This window comes from Setaria viridis, chromosome 9 (genome assembly GCF_005286985.2).
Source record: "Setaria viridis chromosome 9, Setaria_viridis_v4.0, whole genome shotgun sequence".
Classification (NCBI taxonomy): domain Eukaryota; kingdom Viridiplantae; phylum Streptophyta; class Magnoliopsida; order Poales; family Poaceae; genus Setaria; species Setaria viridis.
The window spans coordinates 9,692,152-9,710,797 of record NC_048271.2 but is presented as its reverse complement, the minus strand read 5'-3'; the positions used below and the strand labels follow the sequence as shown (position 1 = coordinate 9,710,797).

Sequence of the window (18,646 nt, the reverse complement as noted above, 5' to 3'; positions counted from 1 at the left end):
AAGCACGGCACTCGGCAGTTTATCTCAGTTTCATGTGGAGATTTCTGCAAAGAAAATCCTCAGGGGAGATTAAAATGTCATTTCTAGAATCTATTTTTTTGCGAGACTTTCAATATCTAAATCGAAACCACTGATATCGTAAAATGAAATGGCGACAACGAATAATCAATCATCCCTCTTCGTACGAAAAAAAAAAGTGTAGATTTTTTTCTTTCTTTGGCTCAGTGCGGACCAAAAAAAAGTTTCCCGGTGAACAAGTTTTGCAGGCAACAAACACTTCGGCACGAGCAAATGGACCGTAGTTTGCCGTCACAGTCAGATTGCGTACTCTGCAGAACCGACCCCCCCCCCCCCCCCCCCCCCCCCCCCCCCCCCCCCCCAAAAGAAAAAAAAAACTCACTGTCGTGGTCTCTTTTTCTCGGTTAGTGTTGCGTGACACGGCTCAAGTCAGTTCGTTGTTTGCTAGCAATCTCCGTTGGACTGGCTTCATGTTCGCTTCAAAGTCCAAACAGATTGCTAGCAAGGTGTGTGCACTGACGTGCCGCGCTTTCTTCCTCCACTGGTCCTGTGAGCAAAATCTATCCATCAATCCATGCCGTGAGTTTCAGAGTCATTGGTAGGCCATCTGCATCAAGATCTTCAGTGCACACCGCTGCGTTTTAATTTCTCCCCCAATTCATTTTTAAAAAACGAGGGTGTACTGCTGGTTTTAAATCGATCGGATGGTCTGATGACAAAAAATCTCTTCTTGTTCTCGGGCAGAGAGGTATGTGAATTGATAACAAAAATTAAAAATCCATATGGTTTGTTTTAGGACATTTGTTCTTTTTTCTATGTAGAAAATTTAATTCCTCTGCCTATACTAATTCTTTCTTGGCCTAGAACATTACAAATCTAATAGGCTTTTTATCCAAAAATAAATCTATCGGGAAATGGATAACATTTCTCATCGGATAAACAAAAGCAAGTTGTTCATTAATTTCAAAAGACATGTCCAGTGCCTTCACGTAACAGGGGAAAGGTACATGCTACATAGATTTATATCATCTTTTTTTCTAACAGATCGATGATGCCAGAAGCTCAGAATGGTTGCATTGTATCCCTAGTTTACAACCATTGCAAGTTACCTTTGTGACATTGTCACATCGTCAATGCAATGTCTCCGTTTCTAAATTTTGTGCTGGTAGATATATAGATATGGATTACGAGTGAAGTTGCCGCATTCGTATATGGTTTTGTAGGTGATGATCGGAGGGTTCTGGCTGCCATCGGCATTCATCTCGTCGGAGAAGCGGACGTCGTCCGTTAGCGCAACATCATCTGGTCCAATCTTGTCTGAAAAAGAATGATCGGATCACATCAAATTGGAACGGAACCGTACGTAGCACATCCATGCTGATGGGCTGCAGTTTTGGCCTATGAACAGTCTTTGTCTAAGGCTCTACTAAGCACAATATAATATAATGTTAATCGCAGAGACCTAAAAAGAAAGCACAATGTTGCAGTTTTGTCAGCTAATGATTATGGGCATTTTAGGCAGGGGAATAACAGTTTTGTCAGCTAATGATAGGCATTTTAACCAGTCAGAAGACGGAACAACACACCAATCATGCCGCGGATGATGGAGACGACGTCGTCCGTCGGCGGGACGTTGGAGCCATCAAACACAGAGTGGCACTTGTCGACGAGACGCTGGAGAGCCGTCAGCATCGCCGGCTGCACGTTCATTGTGTGATTCACCCCTCCGTCAGCTATATTCTCAAGCTAAAAGAAAGTCCAACAAGCCAAAAATTTCAAATACAATCAATAATGTGGAATACATCTTTCTCGTCTTCGGCTTCATCAATCTCAGAACATGAAAAAAACATACTTTCCTGATTGAAACTCGGAATCTAAAGCTTCTCCAACAGGAATCTTGGATCACAGACAGCTACAGCACGCATGCATGGTGAACGATATGATCCATGCATCATACTTATCATAAACTAAAAAGGTTGCGGCTTTGTGAAATGGAACTGTATTGGTGGGAGTGGGCTCACGATGAATGGTGAGAGGACGAAGACTCGCACTCACTGGCTGATTAGCGGTGGAGGACGACGCGGCCTCGGCAGCGCGGTGAGCTAGCGAGCGGCCGGTGGCACTCCTCGGACGGTGTTTCCATTACCAAGGGAAGGAGTGTGTGGTATTGGGGCCTTGGTCATTTGGAGGAATCAGAAGAGGATATACGGGTTACGGCAACCGATCCATCCGTAGGGGTTTGGTGCTCCGCCGAAAAAACAGCTGTACTTCACCAACTCCGCTCCACCAATTTTAGAAAACTAGGAAGCTATGTTTCGGTTTGGCTATCGGATGCAAATTCAGCTTCAAGAATTATAGAAAATGGTGGGAAAAGTCACTCTTGCCCCTTTGGTTTTTCCCCGCAAGCATCGGTACCCACGTGCTACAGTACTCGCGCGCTACAGTGCACGATAGTTACTGTACCCGTTCCTGCACTGCTCATCTTTTTTTTCACATAGAAAATTTTCATATTAGAGAACAAAAACAATATTGTTCCAATAAAAAAATTAAAATTCCTCCTGTGTGACATCAAATGATATTACAAAATCAATCACACCAACATTAACTAGTTCCAAACGAGAGAAAGGGCGGTGGCCAACTCATCACGAAATACATCCATAGTTGGAGCATTGACATCGGAAGTAGACCGGTCAGATGCCAATTGAGAAACTGCATATTTGTTATACCTTTACGGAATAGTAGGTATGTAATTAGGATCACGATCAAATCGATCAAAGTCAATATCTTCACCTCCATGTTCACGGATATAATTGTGAAGGACCATAGTAGTCACAACAATCATCTTTTGCTTGTGCATGTGTACGGTGGCATCTTGTAGAGAATTTGTCACTTCATCTTGTAGAGTCGCGACATGAAGGGAGGGGGCGGGGCGGAATAGGAAGACTCGCGAGGGGTGTCGCTCTTTTTTTTTCCGAACCGGTATATGTAACCAGTGGTATTGGTGGGTAATTTCCCCCTAACTCCAAGAGGAGGTATGAAACATGTGTTTTGAGTACCCTTTGAGGTGCTCCAAAAAAACCTTAGAGTTGCTCCCTAGATCTACTTTTTTTTTGAGTTGGAATTGTTGAAGTTGGAGGTGTTTGGCAGATGGTTTGGGAGCGGAGCTGAAAAAGCTGGAGTGGAGCGGTCCCAAACAGGCCCGTAGAGACTACTACCTCAATCCTAGTGATTAGCATAGGAATCCACGCTATTTGGATCCACATCTCACGCTGCTGACCAACTCCTAGAGTTTCTGTCACATCGATGTTTATATACTAATTAGGAGTATTAAATATAGACTAATAACAAAATCAATTGCACAGATGGAGGCTAATTTGTGAGACGAATTTATTAAGCCTAATTAGTTCATGATTTAATAATGTGATGCTACAGTAAACATGTGCTAATGATGAATTAATTAGGCTTAATAGATTCGTCTCTCGAATTAGCTTCCATCTGTGTAATTAGTTTTATAATTAGCTCATGTTTAGTCCTCCTAATTAGCCTCCGAATTAATATGATATGAACTTTGGTCCGGACTAAAGATCCAAACACCCCTCCCTCAGGCAAAACTGGCTGGACTTATCCATGCATGCCTAGATTCTCGCTAACTGCACTACTACTAGTTGACTCTCTGGGCTTTTTTCTTTTTTCTTTTTTCTTTTTGCAAAGCAGCATGTGTACTGCTCACGTCACTGATAGTATTCCATGTTGTATGAATGGCATGGTGGGCGGTGGCCAGTCATTTGGCATCTTGTTCTGGTTACTGAAATGGAAGTCTCCCTTTTTTCAAAAAAAAAAAAAACTACTTGGACTTGATCCATGCCTTGATTCTCGCTGACTAGCTACGTTGTGACATGCATCGATATCTTTCTGTATATACACATGGCATACTGGCCGGGATTGTTATACGTTGCATATATTGGTGGATATGGTGGGAGTGGGATCACGATGAAGGGTGAGATCGAAGAAGAGACACGAGAGGGAGGAAAGGACTCACTGGCGGATTAGAGTACGACGCGCCCTCGGCAGCGCGCAGGGCGAACATACATGGTAATTAGTGGGTACTAATGTACCCCTAAAAATGAAAAAACAGTGAATATATTTAAATTTTCACCATATTTGCACCTCCATGACTCATCTCTGTACATATACAAAGCAAGCACACCCCTTTCCAATTTGCTCTAAACTTCGCCACTGGCAGCGCGGCGAACAAGCGGGGGCACTACTCGGATGACGGTGTTTCTCCGTGAGGGAAGGAGGCAATGGCCCCTACGCGCTGACGCCTGACGCAGGTGCTGACGCAAGCATGCGCCCGCCTCTGCTGTGTTCGCCTGCTGCCCGAGAGAAGAACAGAAGGAAGAAACAAAGAACACTCCAAACTTCGAACGAAAAAACCTTCCTCAGAACACAACAGATCGAGGCGAAACTTGAGCCAGAGTAGAAACTCCTCGAGAGCTAATAGATCTGGGAAGAATACCTCAAAAAACTTAGGTATTCATCGCGAATTTTGGAAAAAACTGAACACCCTTCACGAAGAACGCTTTGGGAAAAACTTCAAATTCACATCGAAATCATGAGGGATTTGAGTTAATCACTTTTTAATGCTTTTCATTCAAAAACTTAGGTCTTTTCTCTCAGATCCGTATTTTTATTTTCCATGAAACAAAGGCAAAAAATGTATTTCATAGCAGTTTTTTTAGAAGTAATTATATTGCTTCTTGTAATTGATTGGCCAACATTGACACAGGAGAATTACTTTGAAAGATCTGGAGAACATAATCATTATTGGCTTGGGTGTTTGCCTAATTGTTTCTCCAATGCCCATCAATTCTCTAGGGCTTCACAATGATGCTATGTTGCAACGCAGGGTCAGTGTTAGTCTGTTTGTAGTCTAGACAGTCAAAGTTTAGCTTAATTCCACAATAACACCAAGCAATACAGACAAATTAATAAGATGATCAATTGATCAATTTGTAGTCTAGACAGACAAAGTTGAACTTCTAAACTGTAAAACTCAACCAAAAGCAGAATGGTGGCTGTGGGAAGAGCAGTCCTAAGCGTCTAGTAGTCGTGCTGCCCCGGCCAGCCCAGTAACGCCAGGTGCTTAGCTCCGGCGCCGCACCACGAAGGGCTTCCTCGGTGATCTCACAAGCCAACTGCCCATGGGGTTTAGCCGCAGCCTGTTAAAAACCCTGCTGTTACGCTCCCTCCAGATACTCCACGAGATCAATAAGAAAGCTGAGTCGATTCCTCTCTTCTTTGAAGTATCCACAGCGCTCCTCAAATGAAGCCAGAAGTTGGTGATGCAGAGTTGCTGCGAGGATGGCTGATTCTGTAAGTTCAGAAGTGATACAATCGCTTGCCAAACCTGAGCGGTGAATGAGCACTGCGCGAATAAGTTATCCGAAGTCTCAGTGTCTTGTTCACAAAGAGCACATGCAACATGGTCTTGCAATCCCCGGCGGTGCCGGCGTTCAGCCATCCACAAACGGTCCTTCACTGCTAACCACATAAAGAACTTCACTTTCAGGGGCGCCCATGCTCTCCAAACGAGTTTATGCGCAGCAAACTTGATAGCTCCTTGGAAGAAGGCCCTGTAGGCCGATCGAGCCGTGTAGCCGGATGGAGCCCATCTCCAGGACACGATGTCCTCAACCCCGGGTCATAGCTGCACACCAGTCAGAGCATGCCAAAGGTGAACGTATTCAGTAAGCGCCTGCACTGTAGCGAATCCGACAATGTCCTTTATCCATTGTTTCTGGTGTAAGGCTTGAGCCACGGTGTGCCGTCTTCTGATCTTTGGCCTTATGAGCTTGCATAGATGTGGCGCCAAGATACAAGGGGATGAATCACGATGCCATCTGTCTGACCAGAATAAAGCCAGGTGCCCATCTCCTAGCTGTTCAATGGAGGCTTGAAACATCTGTTGTAGCGTCCTGTCATGCTGAAAATCTATCTGCATATGGCTCCATGGTCTGTTCTGATCTGTTTTTTTTTAGCCAAAGCCACCTGAGTCTGAGAGCAAAGGAGGCTAATCGCAGATCAGGAATGCCTAGGCCCCCAAAGTCAGTTGGCCTGCAGGCTGTAGTCCAAGCAACTAGACAGTGACCACATCTAGCTTCCTGCTTTCCTTCCCAAAGGAATCCTCTTCTACGCTTATCAATCTCTTTGAACACCCAATCTGGGATCTTTAGTGAAATCAAGGTATGAACGCAGATGGAGCTCATCACAACTTTGACAGTGGTTAACCTGCCAGCTCTATTCATCAAAGGTGCTCTCCAGGTTGGAATGCTGGCTGTTACCTTGTCAACAAGGGATTGGAGATGTGATTTCTTCAACCGGCCAAGTGTCAATGGCAACCCTAAATACTGAATTGGAAATTCAGCGACTCTCGCTGGCAAGATGTGTCTGACCCTATTCAGTTGCTGCCACAAGCTGGATATTGAACTCCTATTCTTGCTCCTGCTCTTGCTGCCGGTTTGAGGATCCCACCTGTAGGAGGAAAGGCTGATAAAAAGAATTAGAAATCAACTGAAGATGCATGGTTGATCACCATGTCATAATCGGTGAACTCAGAAGTTGCCATAGAAAATAAAACTATGAAAAATGAAGGACAATAGAAGGCAAACCAAAACATGCATCACACCATGCAGTGAAAAAAATGGGAAGAAAGACATCAAAACTGGCCTACAAGAGATGTACCTAAGTTAACACCCATTGAACTTTTCATCTGATGAAGGCACGCCGGCAGATTTCCATTAACATCCTGCATAAGAATCAGTTAGAAACCTGACAAATTGAAGTCTAGTGGGAACATTCTACTATGAACTTGCAGTTCTCTAACAGTGCAAGCTTCTCCCTACCATCACCACAACTTCTTTTAAGACATGTACACTAATTGAACAGAAATCCAGAGTGTGTATGGAAGGGAGTATAATTCACAGAATAATCCATTCTTTTTTCAGTTTTCACAGAATGAAACATACATGACGAAACTAATAGTCTACCAGACACAATTCAGAGAGCATGGACAGGCACCGAGGCACAAACTCAAAACACTAACACACCACAATACAATTCAGAACTTTTGGACGCAAGAAAGCAAGAAAAACATAATGTGGAAAATATTTTCTTTTTTTCCTCAAATCTAGAATCCAAGCATGTGACAATCACATTTTCACACTGGTCCATCACAAGAGGCACCATGTGCCATCTGGGTTAAATTGGCACCCAATTCCTTCCGGCCTCCAACTGAAACCTGCATACCTGATGCATTTAAATCTATTTACCGATTCCTATTTGTTTTCCGATGAATCAGAAAGCATTGGACCCTAATCATGACTTTTGCGAAACAAGCCTAACGCAGACATAAGAATCGAACTACTGTATCAACGCAAGCAAATAAAACGCAAAGAAAGTGTACCTTGCTGGCAGTGCTCTCCTCGGACTGCACGATGCACTCGATCTCGGAGTCGATGAATCGCAGGTTCTCATCCGCCTCTTGGATGAGGATGACGCCGAGGACTGCGATTCCAAGAAGCAGAGCGCGGCGGTCCCAGCTCAGGACGAGGCGACAGGAAACGGCGCTGGGGAACGGGCACCGAGGAATGGAAGTCCGCGGAGGGAGATGCCGAGTCTCTACAACTAATAATAATCTCCAGACTGATGTGGAGGGACCATGGAGGTGACGAAGTGGAGGTAGGAGCAGCTCAGCAGTAGGAGGGAGTAGCCAGGGCCAGTTCGGTGCCCACCACACTGATCCCGCCGGCGTCTGCATTGAACAGAGCCCTCTTCCCCTCCAGCAGGCTGGCGCCGCAGGCCCCTGACGACCAGGACGAGGGGTCCTGCACAGGCCATGATCAATCGAACATGGATCAGATTGCATTGCAGCTGCCTTGATTTGTTAACTACCAATGCTCACAGACAGCAATCGAACAGCAAGAACTAACTGTCAGAGAATCATGCTGCAGATTGCAAGACTTGAGAACGAGAGGACAAAGAGGGAATGCGAGCTAGTGGGCGTACCACATGAAGTCTCGTCAGGCCGGAGAAATGCAGCAGCTTTTGAGGACTAAACCCGGCGGCGCCAGCAGTGCCGAACAGCTTTTGCGGCGACCTCGGGCTGGGCAGGGACAGCTGCAGCTTGGCCGCTGCATAAGTGGACGACGCAGAGGGCGGCGTGGAGAAGAGGGCGCCGACCATCAGGTGTTCGTCCAGGCCCGACGACGCCGCCGCCTCCTCAACTGCTGGGGCTCGCGACGGCCGAGGGAGCCCCGGCCCGGCGCTACCGGTGCCGCGAGGGATCCCCGGGCTGTTGAAGTTAGAGATATAGTCGGCCTAGCGGCTCTATCTCTTGTAAACCTACGCAGCCCAACAAACCGGATATCCTACGACCTCATCTGTAATTATGTTGGAGTCTTTAATACTCACATATATAAACACGCAACCTGTAGTATGTCGAAATAGGCAACTACAGTTCCACCAAATCTTTCATGGTGCTCCGTCCGCTCGAACCATGGTGTCCTCCTCCACGCTGCTGCAGCTTAGGCCGGTGGTGTCCGAGAAACTCACACGGGACAATTATGTTCTGTGGAAGGCGCAGTTCCTCCCGGCGGTTTGTGGCGCCCAGCTTCTTGGGATCCTCGAGGGAAAAGTCCCTGCACCGAGCCAAACCTTGGAGGTGCTGCTGGACGGCACGAAGCAAGAAGTCTCCAACCCCGAGTACGATTCGTGGGTGAGCAAAGATCAACAGCTCCTCAGCTACCTGTTGAATTCCATCACCCGAGAGGTGTTGGCAGGAGTGGCGACCACGATGACCTCTGGATCTTATGAGATTTTGACGGCCAAAGTCCGGTGTCAGCAGATCTCTCACATCGTTACAATACCACCACCATCGTCACATCATTTATCACTGCTAATTTCTTATCTACACCATGATAAGCACAATAAATTAAAAAAAGTCTACACTGTAACATTGCCATCACCGTCATCACATCATTTATCACTGCTAATTTCTTGTCCTGATCTCCACCATTGCCATCACCGTCATCACATCATTTATCACTGCTAATTTCTTGTCCTGATCTCCACCGCATAGAGAGTTAGGGCCTGCTTGCATTGGTTGCGAACCATGGTCTGCCAAATTTGTGTGGCGACACCACAAAACGGTGGTGCAAATAAAGAGCGTCACAATTTAAGCGTGGGAAGGCGTAGAAATGAACTGCATCTCGTGTGGCGCGCTAAAGCTTTGAACCCAACCAAGCACTGGCCAGCATCCTGTGGCGACATCCATGAGGCTTGGCGAAATGTGGCGTGCAACCAAGCACGCGCTTAAACCAAGTAAGCAATCTGCCGGAAGGGATTAGGCATTTAGGCATGTATACAAGAGATAGAACTAGCTACGAGATCTCTGTGGATAAAGCCAAGGCCGTGGGCATAGGCCATGCCACGTGCAACATGTAAATTCTTGAGAGATCCACCCTTTGCAAGAATCATCACTTCCCGGGCTGATTGCTGCCCAACTAACTGAGCTTTCTCAGGGTCATCCTCAGATCCATCCACAAGATTGATGGCAGCATCCATCCCGTTGTACGTTCCCCTGTAGAGCTTACCAAAGGCACCTTGTGCAAAGGCATCCCCAGGTGCAGCTTCCCCACGCCAAGCTGCAAATCCTCGGGCCTTGGCACGGGATGCTGCAGATCCTCAAGTCCCTATGCTCGCCGACCTGCTACAGGCATGCCAGCCGTCGTCTTCGCGTCCGATCTTCTCTGAAAAACACAAGCATCGATATGATCATCGGGAATGGAAATTTCGAATGCCAACGGGAGGTTAAAGTTCTAAACACATGTGGTGATTAACATATATGCAAATGTTTCATAAATTCAGGACCTCGCCATGACGTAACGTACTACCATGCGCAGCACGCGTCCAGGAAGGCGCTTGAGAGGCGGTAGCGTCAAATGGCATTGCCGCCGAAAGGCGCCGCGCCGCACCGCTCCACTCCACCAACTTTCCAAAAGAGGCACGTGGTTCTCCACTTCAAGCGTGGCGTGCCTCGCGACGGTGCAGCCTCTATTATCTCCAAAAGAAACTGATACGTTTGCAGCTGCAAGCTTGTATCTTTTGGCTGCCTACTGGGTCTTTTGTTGGGACGTGCATCTGTCCATGGATGTAGAGGAATGGTGTGGGAGGCGAAAGGAATCGAGATCTTTGCATTCCTCGATGCCATACTATTCGGTGCTGGGCTGCAGCACTCAGTTTCTGTGCTGGTACATGCGCATCTTGTGAGACTGCCGCGTCTGGGGTTTGTTTGCACGGTTAATTTTGCTTTGCAGCCTTGCATGATAAACATACATGCATGTAGGTTTGGATTGTGAGGGTTCCATGCATACTTGATTTCGGCTAAATTATTACAGGTACATGAGGAATAAAATAATTGTTCTCCGGTGGAAAAGAAAGATGGACGGATATTAGTAGGTTTCAAAAGGAAAAAACAACACAACGATTGACATAAAAAAATCATAAACCGGTGTGGTTACAAGGTGAATAGGATAATCCGAGTTCCGACACGAATATATTGAATGGACATGTAAAAAGCAAGATGTTGATAAAAGATTTACAAAAATATGATTTACCTGTGATGTGGCACAGTGGATGGTGCCGAGCACTCAGAGTGATGATCCTGGAGGACGACATAAGCATGCCCCTGCTAGTCTTGATTGGGGAAAGTAGCCGATTTGACGATAATATCTCGGTGGTGTATCTGCAGCAGTGGGAGTAGGAGAGATGCGAGAGTATTGGCTGATGAGGACAAAGAAAGGGAGCACCGGCGATGGAAAAATGCATGGTAGCGGTGATGCGGGAGTATTGGCTGATGAGGAAGCAAGGGAGTACCGGCAGTGGGAAAAAGGTGGTGGTGGTGGTGGTTCTTTGGAGCCGGTGACATCGGCTGCGGGGTGGGGATGGATTCTTCAGGCTACATGGACGCAAGCAACGAAAGGGGGAGGGAAGAGGAAGCATTGGTAGTGCAAACGAGGATTGAGATTCATGAATGGATAATTGAAAGCATTTCTCCTACTATAGCCGGTATATATAGAAGTAGAGGCCCAATTAGCGGTCAACAGAAACACGTGAGGTGGCGGATGGTTTCTTCTCGAGGTGTACACACGTCATCACAAGTAGCCACTCATCGTTAGCGAAAATGCTTAAGGGTATATTGATTTTTTTGGCATTGTTTTCATTTGTTTTCGCTAAGAGAAATAGACTTACTGACATAGGAAAGATCTTATGTAGTTAATGGCCATGTTTGTAAATGGGTTTTCCCGTATGAGGCAATGTTATTTTTCAACATCGATCTACCATGACTTTTTTTTTAATAAAACACTTACAATGAGTGCTTGAAGCGTTAACAAGTTATTTTTTTAAAAAAAAGCTGTTCATGGGTTATTCAAGGATTTGTTTTCCATTCTATTTCATTCTCTATGGGTATAAGTATTCATCTAAATTGCTACATGAAGATGTTGGGATAGTTACTTTCATAGTAGCTACTCCCTCTGTCCCAAATTATATACCATTTTGACTTTTTTAGATTCATATGTTTTATTATATACGTAGATATACCCCCAAATTATATATCATTTTAACTTTTTTAGATTCATATGTTTTATTATACACTTAGATATACCATATGTCTAGATGCATAATAATGTCTACGCATTTAGAAAAGCTAAAATAACTTATAATTTAGGATGGAGACGGAGGGAGTATTATTGTTCCCAGTTCAGACCTCCGATGTGGTGTGCCTTTGCCATGCCATTATGACCTATTAATTCAGACCTCCGATGTGGTGTAGCATGGTATGAAGCTACGAATAAAATAGCTATAGTACAATGACAACCACAATTACAAAGTCTACTTCATAAGATTGCACCGTCGTCGTCGTATATCACTGCCAATTTCTTATCTAACAGGACATTGGACAAGCACGATTCGGATCTATCAACACCGCTAAGAGAGTTAAACCGAGCTAGAAATTTGCCAAACGGGATCTGCTAGCTGCCAACCCTAGAAGATCTTTGGGCCTTGGTACGGCAAGTTGGCAATCCTCAGGTCCTTAGGCTGGGGGACCTCCCGCAGCCATGCTAGCTGTCGTCGCCTCTGCGCCTCCGTTAACCCACTGCTCACAGCACCTGTCGATAACCAAAGCAAACACCAAATGACATGAGCTCACCTCAGTCTTGTAGCTTCTTCCTGATTCATGCATGGAGCTAGCGAGTACTTACAGGGGTCGAGTTCGTCGTAGGGCAAGTCCTCGTAGTAAGTGCAGGACCTCTGCTCCGCCGGCGCGTAGGGCGGCGTGAGGACGTCGAGGAATGCGCAGTGCCCGTCTACCACGAACCGGTGCATGTTCCCGCCGGTGTCCGGAAATAGCACCCAGGCGTCGGACGCCGCCGTGACGTTGTGGTCCAGCACCTTCTCTGCAAGCATCGCCGCCGGCGAGCCCTGGCCGGAAACGCGGGGACGCAACCAGTCGTAGGCCTCGACGTGCGTCGACCCGATGAGAACCTTGCTGAACACCGTCATGCCCGGGTGGTCGTGGAGGGGCATGACCGCTCGCTGTGGCAGGAAGAAGACCGCGATCTGCGGGCCGGCAACACGTTGAAATTAAAATTACTTGAATTCAGAGGCAAAACACACATGCATTTACGGTCATTGTCTTGTGACATGTCAGTGATCACTTATGCAAAGCTGGGTCGGTCGATCGATATAGTTACCGTAAAATTGCTGCAGCTGTAAATGGTTTTGCATGTGATGATTGGTGGGGTTTGGCGAGCAGCAGCGTTCATCCTGTGGAAGTAGTCGAGATCGTCCATGAGCCCGACGTCATGCGGTCCAATCCTCCCTGAAAACACAAGCAAATAACAACATGGTACTGTTTCTCAGATCCAAACATGAGGTCTAAAACATACATGTCTCAGTCAATAACAACATGCAACTGTTTCTTAGATTCAGGAGCTCGCGAAATCGTACGACCATGCGTGCTCGCGTTCAACGAAACGGTACGGCACGAACCCATTAATCTGCAGATAAAGGGGACGATGATGGACGAGGGTGGTGTGGGGGTGCCCTTGAACACGTCGCGGCACGCATCCAGGAGGCGCTGGAGAGGCGGCATGGACAACAGCATGCTGCACCGGCATTGCGGAACGATCGCAGCCGCTGTCGCATCCGCTCCCGTCGTCCTATTCCTGCTCGACGACGACGGCGCCGCCGCCACCATCACCCTTTGCCTCTTCTTCCCTACCCCCACGGCCTCGTCCCCCGACTCCTCCTCCTCCCTCCGCCTCTTCGCCGCGCTAGCATCCGCCGCCTCCTCCCGGAGCTCTTTCCCGGCGTCCGTGGGCTCGTCCACTGGCTCCTTCTTTACTCCTCCAGCCCTCAGCAACGGTGCCCCCTGAGCTGCCGCATCGACAGCCTCCTTCTTTACTCCTCCAGCCACGTTGCTTCCCTCCATAGCCAGGGACCTCGCGGTACACAACCAGCAGCAACAGCACAACACCACACTTGAAACACTGCTACTGCAAATGCAAAGATCGCCTGAGAGCCTGACCTCTAATATCGAGAGAACCGACAGCGAGCAGAGATCGAACACACAGTGATGGATGGTGAATGGATGAGGAGCAGGGGTGGCAGGCGCCTGCCATTTATACACGCGAGTCGCCATCTCATGATGAGTCCCTCGCAAGCGAAATTCGGTGCACGCCATGACTCATGAGCTCAAGATTCACGCAGTAGACAACCGGTGGATTGGACGAAACCCCCGGCCGGCCGAAAGTGCTAGCGCCTCCCGGCTCCCGTTTCAGCCCACAGCAATCCCAATATCCTAACATCTCCCTCCGGTGCGTCGCCGAGCACGGCAAGAAACCGATGCCGTTTCAAGCTGCATGCTATGTCCTGGCTGCATGCCATACTCGTCCGCTGGCTGGTGAGGAAGAAGAACTTGACAGCATGCGAGAGGCGTGCTGTTTGATGGTGTGTTTCCAGCTGAAAGTTGTATATTTTGGCTGCAGTGCCAGGCAAGGAAACTGATCTGTTTCCGGCTGCAAGCTGTATCTTTTGGCTGGCGCCTGAGTCATTTGTTGGCTGGGTGTGGAGGCTTTGCGTTTCTTGCTGCCATACTGATACAATGGCTGGCAGATTGGCACTACAGGTGGAGGATATATTGCGAGGAGGAGGAAGAACGTGAGTGGCTGCATGCAGCGTGCTAGGGTGATGCAAGGCAGCAGAGGGTGTGCTGGGCTGCAGCGCTCAGTTTCTGTGTGCTGGTAAAGGAGCATCTTGTGATTGATATAGTGATGTGGCTGGGGATTGTTTGTACGGTTAATTTTGACCTCAGGATAAACATTGTGAGGTGGTGTGTATGTGAGGTGTCATGGGGTTGAGTATTGCTTAAGGTATTTATAGTAGATAAAGAGGAGCAAAATAATTATTCTCCAAAACTAAAGGTGGATGAACATTATAGTAGGTTTCAAAACAAAAAACCAACATAATGATCTAGCGTAAAAAAAACTGTGTGGTTGGAATTAGGTGAATTCGTAATCAGAATTCTAAGGCAAGATTAGGGAATATATTGAATGCACTTGTAAAAAATAAGAGTGCTGGCTAAAAATTCATAAAACACAATTTACCTGTGATGTCGTGGACGTGACCGACGATGACACCAATGATGTGGGAGATAAGCACAAACATGCCCCCACAAGATCTGATTTGGGGAGGTATCCAACTTGACGATATCATCTCGGTGGCATATCTGCAACAACATGAGTAGGATAGATGCGAGTATTGGTCGATGAGGAAGAAGGGTATCACCGGTGATGTGAAAAGGCATGGTGGTGGTGGTTTGGAGACAACTACAATGGTCGCGGACAGGGATTGACGCTTGATGCTACATAAGTGCAAGCAATGGGATGGAGAGGAGAAGAGAAAGCACCGGTAGTGTAAACGAGCATTGAGATTCATGAATAATGAAGAATTGAGAAATTCTCTTACTATAGCGGGTATATATAGACTGGAGTCCCAATTCGTGGTCACTAGAAACACACGATACGACACATGGTTTCTGCTAAGTTATACACACGTCATCACAAAAAGACACCGACTCTGTTTGTTGCCGTGTTTGGCGGACGATCTTCCTGCATCAAAAAGACACCGACTCTGTTTGTTGCCGTGTTTGGCGGACGATCTTCCTGCATCAAAAAGACACCGACTCTGTTTGTTGCCGTGTTTGGCGGACGATCTTCCTGCATCAGCACGTTGGCCAAAATCGTGTGGCGAGCCACGTCACACGTTTCGTGTTGCCCTGTTCAAAAACTAAAGCACATCACGCTTGCACCACCAAGAAGTGCATCGGCCGTGCGCCTTTCGGCGGGATTTTTCCGCTTTTCACGGAAGCGTAGAAACAAACTGGGCCATTGTTGCTAGCCAAAACAATTATGGGTTTAAATTTAGTGTCACTAGCCTTTCTTTGTTTCTACTAGGAGAAATAAGCTTAGTGACATAGGGAAAAAACTTATTATTTTTCAATATCTACTATGAATTTTTTCTTAGAAACACTTTCCATGATTTATTTAATGTGCGGTTGGCAAATGGGGTTTGTCTATGAGACACAAATACTACTTTCAATATGTACCATGAATTTTCTTAGAAACTCTTTCCATGACTTTGAAGTGTTAATAAGTTATTATTTATAAAAACGTTAGGGGTTATACCAAAATTCAACCTAAAATGTGGTGTTCCTTTGTTGTGCCATTATGAAATTATATGCAGTCATAATCCCTGCGTCCCTTTGTCAAAAAAAAAATCCCTTCCTCACTGCTGTCCTCTTGGACCATTTGGAGAGATGGTCCTTTGCACATCAAACCAAAAATTCTGGATGGGGTGGTTGAACCAATTTGGGTGGGGTGGTTCAACCAATTTACTTGTACCATATGGTTCACTCTGATTAGTAGAATAATATATTAAATGGGATGACTTCCTCCTGGATAAGTTGGTACAATTCACCCAACCAAATAAACAAAAGGATCATTTTTATTGGGTGTGCTTGGTTAGTTGCATCATTTGATTCATGTATAAAATGATTCAAAATAATAATGATATTTTTGTTTGGTTGGGTGAATTGTACCAACTCATCCGGAATGAGTCCGTCACACTTAATACATTATTCTACTAATTAGAGTGAACCATATGGTACAAGCAAATTGTCTGAACCACCCTATCCAGGATCATCCATGCATGCATCATGTGGTGCATGCAACCAAACACACCCATTTTGCATCATTTCATACATGAATCAAATAATGCAACCAACCAAACACATGGGCAGTCTTTCCTTCGATGCAACATTACCACCAATCTAGCAGTGCCGCTTATCGCACTGACAAATGGCAAGAGCGAGTACTACTAATAACACACAAAACAGCAGAAGGCGAAACACAAGCCCGCGCACTTTATCCCTGTAGAGCTGCTTGAGCTGCGCGACGCCCTCAAAGCCATTATCCACGAGCTTCCTGAGGTTGCGCGTGACTTGACTATTTTGAGAGTGTCCGTAGTTCGAGTGTTTAACTACTTGACAGTGTCCGTAATCTGATTGCTGTATGAATCCATTTGTGAAATGAATTTTGGTAGAGCAGAATCGAAGCAGCATGCACATGCTGCTGGTCTCTTTGTACATCTGGACAACTACTATTTCCAGATCCATTGATGGCGGTGTCTGCTGGCAAGCAAATGTGGCCATACGAACAATTTGGAGAGATGGTCCTTTGCACATCAAACCAAAAATTCTATATAAAGTGCTACTGTATCACCAAATATTTCTAAGGATAGGAAATTGCAGCACTTTCCCCTTCGATGTAATCAGTGTATGATCTGAAGAGGATCGGAGCAGATTGAGGTTTATTGGAACAACTGAAAGGATTTGCTTTTTGCCGCAAATAATCCCGCAGTCCACAACGTTAGCAATTTTGTCAAACTTCTCTGCTACCTGACCTGTAAGAAAGGTAGCAAATCAACCAACTAAAGCTTTCGCTCAACAAAGTGGTGAATTGGTGATTGAAGCTGAGTTTTTGTGCTCTGTTGCATTGATTTTCCGTCAGCATACCAAGATCACAAACATGTTATAAGTTTACAACCCTCCTTGGTTAGTAACCGATGGGTGATCACCCCACAGTGTCCTATACACAGTACCTCGACTGCTGGCCGGCAGTCAACATGATCAACAATCTAGCAGGTATTCGATTAGTTGAGTTCTGAAAAGTGATTGCAATGGAGCGAGTTCTGAAAACCAGATTCTTACCGAGGAAACGACACTAAGGACCTGACCTAAAGGAACCCCTTCAAACTCTAACCAGTCACTCTACCCAGGTCAAGCGCTGGAACCCCTTCAAACTCTAACCTGACCTAAAATTGACTGAGTTTTTACTGCAAATAAACTTATTGTTCAACAATTTAAACATGCATGTAGACGCACTGTATTGCCTTTTAATTTTACCCTATGAAGCATAGCTATAAGTTAGCATGTCACAGTTGCATTGCAGTTGTGCCGGGCAACACAAGCAGAAGCAACAGTAATAATTTACAGAATTCTGATTGAAGAAAAAAAACCGTACCACAAGGATTTTTGTACACGTTTTTTTGACACGGGGAATCCTTTTCCATTCATGAGCGGAAATTAGTCTCTTAAGACCACAAGTTGAGACAACATAAAGAAAACGGACAAGATCCCAGGAAGTGGGTGGGAATGGGAAAATTAAACCGGGATGACCATAACAGATAGACCATGAGTCGATGACCACACATTTCCATCACTACATGCCTACAAGAGATGAGAGACACACATATAACATAATTTGTGAATACATGAAACTATGAGATCTCTGTGATTGAATCCAAGGCCATACCACGTGCAAAATCTAAATTCTAGTGCCTGCTTCACTGCTAACTTCAGAGGAACAAGGACCCTCTGCCTCCTGTTCAAGAAACCCTTGGGAGATCCACTCTTCGCATACTTTCACAAAATACACCAAACCATTGGCTTCCTGCAAGCATTGAAGCACTAGACAACCATTGACTGCTGCTCAAGCAATTGAGCTGCTCCAGCAATTGTCAACCACAGCCCCTCCCTTCCATCGTCTCAGTAACAGCAGTATGACAACACACATGAAGCACCACTCCTGCAAGGCTGCAACCCGAGAAAGTGATCAGGACTCGAATTCACTGTACGAAATCCCTGATCACAACAAATACCACCTGACCTCTAAGAGAGAACTCTATGAGCCCGCAACACACAAGTAGAGAAGAAGGAGAACACAGCGATCATGAAAAGCAGCGCCGGCAGGAGCCGACCATTTTACGCAGTAGAGAAACGGTGGGTTGGAAGAAACCGCTAGCTAGCGCTAGCGCCCTCCAAAAGCCGCTTGGAGCCTGCGCTCGTTTCCAAACGCAGCTGCAAGCGGCGTAGTGGGAGAAGGGGCAAGAAACCGATATGTTACCAGCTGCAAGCTGTATCTTTTGGTGGCTACCCGAGTCTTTA

At 46.2% G+C, this 18,646-nt stretch overlaps 3 protein-coding genes across 3 annotated transcripts; 1 reads left to right on the top strand and 2 right to left on the bottom strand.

Moving 5' to 3' along the window:
* Positions 1-4,983: 4,983 nt before the first annotated feature.
* Positions 4,984-8,337, bottom strand: LOC117839805 (uncharacterized). The gene is made up of 4 exons (XM_034720225.2): positions 8,086-8,337; positions 7,484-7,904; positions 6,763-6,826; positions 4,984-6,567 (listed from the first exon to the last, which is right to left on the bottom strand). Exons 1-4 carry the CDS (start codon positions 8,088-8,090, stop codon positions 6,479-6,481), a joined length of 579 nt encoding a protein of 192 aa, XP_034576116.1. The 5' UTR covers positions 8,091-8,337; the 3' UTR covers positions 4,984-6,478.
* Positions 8,338-8,575: 238 nt separating this feature from the next.
* LOC140221079 (uncharacterized) lies at positions 8,576-9,963 on the top strand. The gene is made up of 2 exons (XM_072290402.1): positions 8,576-8,908; positions 9,946-9,963. The coding sequence occupies exons 1-2, from the start codon at positions 8,576-8,578 to the stop codon at positions 9,961-9,963; spliced, it is 351 nt and encodes a 116-aa protein (XP_072146503.1).
* A 1,943-nt stretch (positions 9,964-11,906) lies between these two features.
* Positions 11,907-14,456, bottom strand: LOC117840460 (plant cysteine oxidase 4). Its single transcript, XM_072290923.1, has 3 exons — positions 12,834-14,456; positions 12,342-12,699; positions 11,907-12,248 (listed from the first exon to the last, which is right to left on the bottom strand). The coding sequence occupies exons 1-3, from the start codon at positions 12,930-12,932 to the stop codon at positions 12,124-12,126; spliced, it is 582 nt and encodes a 193-aa protein (XP_072147024.1). The 5' UTR covers positions 12,933-14,456; the 3' UTR covers positions 11,907-12,123.
* Between the last annotated feature and the right edge of the window lie 4,190 nt (positions 14,457-18,646).

Excerpts from the sequence above, each read along its gene's own strand:
- LOC117839805 (XM_034720225.2), bottom strand. Across the intron at positions 6,827-7,483 it reads AGGAGAGCACTGCCAGCAAG|GATGTTAATGGAAATCTGCC; the intron begins GTACACTTTCTT and ends ATTCTTATGCAG. Across the intron at positions 6,568-6,762 it reads TTCAATGGGTGTTAACTTAG|CCTTTCCTCCTACAGGTGGG; the intron begins GTACATCTCTTG and ends TCTTTTTATCAG.
- LOC140221079 (XM_072290402.1), top strand. The coding sequence starts at position 8,576 with ATGGTGTCCTCCTCCACGCTGCTGCAGCTTAGGCCGGTGGTGTCCGAG.
- LOC117840460 (XM_072290923.1), bottom strand. The coding sequence starts at position 12,932 with ATGGACGATCTCGACTACTTCCACAGGATGAACGCTGCTGCTCGCCAA. Across the intron at positions 12,700-12,833 it reads ACAGCTGCAGCAATTTTACG|ATCGCGGTCTTCTTCCTGCC; the intron begins GTAACTATATCG and ends GCCGGCCCGCAG. Across the intron at positions 12,249-12,341 it reads CTACGACGAACTCGACCCCT|GTGCTGTGAGCAGTGGGTTA; the intron begins GTAAGTACTCGC and ends GGTTATCGACAG.